The 5,000-nt window shown below is 36.4% G+C and overlaps 1 protein-coding gene across 1 annotated transcript in view; it reads right to left on the reverse strand.

Annotated features, from left to right (window-relative positions):
• LOC136846520 (uncharacterized) overlaps nt 1–3,302 on the reverse strand; it is a 4,616-nt gene extending 1,314 nt beyond the window's left edge. The window contains exons 1-3 of the mRNA XM_067117366.1: nt 2,988–3,302; nt 2,110–2,175; nt 1,235–1,406 (exon numbers count right to left, since the gene is read on the reverse strand). Coding sequence (XP_066973467.1) covers nt 1,235–1,406; nt 2,110–2,130 — 193 coding nt within the window. The 5' untranslated portion in view covers nt 2,131–2,175; nt 2,988–3,302. The remainder of the gene's footprint in view (nt 1–1,234; nt 1,407–2,109; nt 2,176–2,987) is intronic.
• Nucleotides 3,303–5,000: the final 1,698 nt, after the last annotated feature.

A 5,000-nucleotide genomic window follows, 5' to 3' on the forward strand; every position in this document is an offset into this window, starting at 1 on the left:
AATGGCCACCTCGACTTCCACAGACAGTTTAAGAAATTCCCCAATCTTTCTCGCACGCCCTGCTACCTATTGTGCTTCACCTGCTATGTGACTCACCTCCACTTTCATTTTACCATCAACTATTATATTTGGAGAAGGATGCTGAAAATATCATGGACAGAAAGGAAAACTAATGAGGAGGTATTAGAGAGAGTAGGCGTTGAGAGAGAACTTTTGGCTTCAGTGAGAGGTAGACAAATGTGGTTTGTGGGTCACATAGTGAGAACACAAGAACTAGAACATCTCTCTCTCACCGGTAAAATCAATGGTAGTAGGCCGAGAGGAAGACCTAGACAAAAATATATGGATGGATTGGTGAGAATGACTGGAGGAAGAATGTCTGCAGCTCAGTTGCTGCAGAGAGCCGGAAATAGAGAGGAGTGGCGAGCCATGATTGCCGACGTCCTTGGGGATATAGCAACTGGATGATGATGATGATGATTATATTTACTTCTAAATAAGTGAATGAATCAGGCTTTGCCAGTCTTCCACCACCCTTATAAATATTCATTGCTTCATCCTCCTGGTTTGCATTTGCCCTAATAACCTTACAATTGCTCATGTTTATTTTCAGCTTGCCCCTCTTGGAAACATGTTTTCACCAGTCTTTACAGTTTCACTTCACCATCCCAAACCAGTAATCTGCATACACCAACTACTCCATATCAGATTCACGACTCGTTTGTTTTTCCCTCAACTTCGCCCCATCCCCATTGTCCTTACTCTGAATTCCCCTATCATCAGTAGCATCAACATCATCATCATCACCTCTGACTGTCTGTGATGCAAAGGACGTCTGTGAAAGTCAGCTACTCCTGAGCCTTCACTTCTACTTATCTCTATTCATCTCAAGACTCTCATCTTATAGTTCTAATCCAGGCAGGCCTAGGTCCTTCAACTCTTCTGGTGCCCACAGGGACCCAGGTGACACCATCATGAGCTAATTCCCCAGGGGTTGTGCGAAGGACAACGTTCAGACCCTCTCCGTCTCCCTGTCATCATTATCTCATCTACATATGGAACTTCCTTCCATTTCCCTTGCGGCATCATTTCTGGTTCTAAGTGAATGTAAGGAAATATAAAAGAATCGGATCGTGAGTCGTCACGAATAAATCCTTTATAAGATAAACATAAGTAAAAATAACAGCAGAAATATTGTGACAACAGCACAGAAAAGCGATCTGCCAAGACTTACGTCCGGTTATCAGCGAGATGGACCCGAAGATAAGTAGGTTTAGGCAAGTATTATAAAAGTAGCAATCAGTAGTAGCTCCAACGATGGTGAGAATGACTCCTGGTATAAACAGGACTTTTCCCCAGATCATCAGTCCAATGGCCAAGGAGCGGCTGACGAATTTGCCACATATCTTTATGAAGAAAGAATGGTCTTAGATGCGTCAAATTAAACAAAACAAAACTGAAACGATATTTTCATGATGAAAAATCACTCGCAAGAGATTTTTTTAAAATGACGGAAGAGCTTGCGCGATATCTTCATTGGGGAAAAATTGTCACAGAGATATGAAATTATAGTTCAGAAAAATGCACTGTAAGAGAACGTAAGATTATGGGGAAAATAGAGCTAGATATGTAAAATAATTAGAACTAGAAAAAATATCTTTACCTCCAAACATTCTGTAGAAAATATGCAGAGTTATATATAAAAATGTTAAAAAAATGGCTTCATGGAAAATAATGTTTTAGCTATGAAATATTAACAAAATATTGGACCAGTAGTTCTGAAGAACTTGAAGGGCAGGAATACTTATTTAGAATGGTCATGGGAAGAATTCGCTCTAGATATATAAATTTACAAATAATTCACCAGAAGCTTTGGAGATTTAAAAAAATTTAGATATCTATTTTTTTCATAGTATAACGAAATGTTAGGCAATGTTATAAGAATTGTGGATAATTGTCTGCATGATTCTGAATAGTATAAAAAATAATATGTTGTTCATTATTCATATCTTCATATTGATAATTACCTGATTAATAACAATTCCCACGGTCCTCATCAAAATTAAACCTAAGGTTAATTATAAATTATTTTGTAGCGACTTCACTTACCATAGTACCCTGAACCAGCATTGTCCTGTTGCTTTCTACCGTCTGACTTTCTTAATTATTATTTTCCTGCAGGATAAAAATAAATATACATTTGATTAACGAACTAAGAATGAAAGAGAATTTCAGGTCATTTATGAAGGTGACATAAAAAGGTAGTTTCTTGAAATTAGGTTGCGTGGCACCCGCTCATTCATCTCATTATCAAAGGCGCAGTATTTTCGTCCATCATTGCGCAATAGTTATTTAGTTAGACATTTGGAGGACAAAACAGCTTATGACGAGCCTCTGATTTCAGTTTCTTGGTTGTGCTCGTACAAATGCAGTGATTTCAGTTGGAATATGACTAAAATTAATAAAGCGTTTATTTTCGAGTATTTCAGTTGTAAAATCAACCCCAATGATGTTTTTGATAACGATTTCTAATTACACATTAATTCCTTTACGACAAATACAAGGAAATCGTTATTGAGATGGATTCTGATATGGGTCATTAAACCTCCCTTGAAAAATAGTGTCGTTGCTATGGATACAAGGGATTTAGGAGGCTGACAAATAAGGAAAAGAACAATGAGAAAAATAGTGTCAATAAGTCAAAAGTGACATCAAGGAAAAGGACGCCATTTCAACAAAAAAAGAAAGTTATTCCAATTGTCATTTCTATTAACCTTGAAACTCAGTAAACCTCAGCATCTCTACTCGGTTTCCTAATGTTTCTGGCTACGATTTCCAGCGAAATTCCTTGAAACTCAAAAAGGAAGTAAGCGAGGAAGGACTCCAAATTCTCGCGGCTGGGTAGATCCAGTACGTTTCAGCATTCACCTGTATACCGGTATAAGTCACAGCATTTTATTTGCAGGTGTTTCAGTTGTGAAACTCACCTCTTCCTTCTTGCCCTCCTCCCGGGATTAATGTTCCTGATGGTAGTTCCGTCCGACCGTCTGCTTTCTTGGTCTTTCTGTTCACTGGCAAGACACCAGTGATCAGGTCTCACAACTCTTTTCTTTTCACTTTGAATAGATGATGGCGTTGATACTGCTACAAGACAGCTGATATTCCACAAGCTACGAGTTTAATACATTTACATGCAGTATGATGTGTCACAATCTCGTCACTTTAAATAAAAGAAGAGCACTAGGCATTAAAAGAGGGCACTATTCACAGCAGATGCACTCTTGTGAAGCAACACCACATCTGCGGAGAAATTAACCCGATGATTATGACGCACACTGATAAGCCTTCCCTGATAATATCGTAACAAGGTGGTTATCTTTCGTAAACAGTGTTAAAAATATTCATTGGAATTAGTAGAGAGAGAGAGAGAGAGAGAGAGAGAGAGAGAGAGAGAGAGAGAAAAGCAAACCTCAAGGACAAGTTCCTCAAGACAGTAGTACCAGCTTATTCTTCTTGTGTTTGTAAGCAAATGGCGACTTCATTCGTCGATTCACACGTTTTCAAAAGGAGAGCTACACTGTAGAAGAATTGGCACTGTATACGGTTGGATGACAGCACAGTACATACGAATGTACAAGATTACAAATAGCACAAAAATAGATGAAACCAGTCAAGACCTGTATTTTTTTTTTTTTTTTGCAATTTGCTTTTAAACTTCATGTATTCCTGGGAATTACACAGACACATATTACACACACACACACACACATACACACACACACACATATATATATATATATATGCACATAATATATATAAATATATGTAAGTATATATATATATATATATATATATATATATATATATATATATATATAATATATTTACTGTATACACACATACATATATTCATATATATATATATATATATATATATATATATATATATATATATATATATATATATATATATATATATATATATATATATATATATATATATATATATAACCATTTTCCCCCTATACTGTATATAGCGTGCCACTGCACTAGACAGATACAGGCTTCTGCTCTCTAGGCCGAGTGGACTGGTGGGCCACAAAATATAATCCATCGGCAACAAGCCTCTTACGACTCTGGTTCATGACTCATGAACATGATTCTTATGTGATTTACATTCAAGAAAAATGGTTCTTACGTACCTCAGGTTTATGACTCATAATTCTCAAGTAATTTGGATTAAAGAGAACTTAATCTCATGTAGCAGGCCGATTATTTTGAAATTGCTGGGATTCCCACATTATTCTGACGGTAGTAATCAGGGTCACATTTAATAATAATTGTGAACATGAGAATTTTGATACTTTTCAGGATGTGAAAAGGATGTGAAAGCATACGCTCTCATTTTTGTAAAAGAATGAACAAAAAAATTTTTTTTTAAATCTCCTGAGCAGGAATCAACTCAAAACGCCTGATTCAGCTCGGGAAATAGTTTTCCTTTGTTGCTGTTGCTCTTTACAACGACCGCATACGCGAGGAAACTCACCTTTATATGAATAATCCCTGTTTAGTATTAGAAAAGCATATTGTACTTAGGTTTCTTTTGTTGTGTACAAAATGCGGTTGTGTCGTTAACAAGGTTTCTTCCCACTTGCTCTGATAACAGTTAGATTAAATCAAACATATCTGATTAAAAGATAAAACGATAACACAATTCTATTCAGGCATTACACTGATTGCCTCACAATGGGAAAAGCAAAACCCCCTTAGGGGAGTGGTGATGACACTGCATCGGTGTACCCACTTTTTAGTCTTTTATTTTACCTTTATTCCCGATTCCTTTCTTAACCTAACCTAACAATTGCTTCGTAGTGCAAGTGTGGGGTTTTCCCTGGTCAGTAAAATCACTTTCTTATATGCTATTTTGTCAAGGATCAAGTTCAAAAAGCCTTTTTAAATGTTTAACAAAATATATTTCTTATACGTCATTCATTAGAGAC

The sequence above is a fragment of the Macrobrachium rosenbergii genome, chromosome 15 (assembly GCF_040412425.1).
Source record: "Macrobrachium rosenbergii isolate ZJJX-2024 chromosome 15, ASM4041242v1, whole genome shotgun sequence".
Classification (NCBI taxonomy): domain Eukaryota; kingdom Metazoa; phylum Arthropoda; class Malacostraca; order Decapoda; family Palaemonidae; genus Macrobrachium; species Macrobrachium rosenbergii.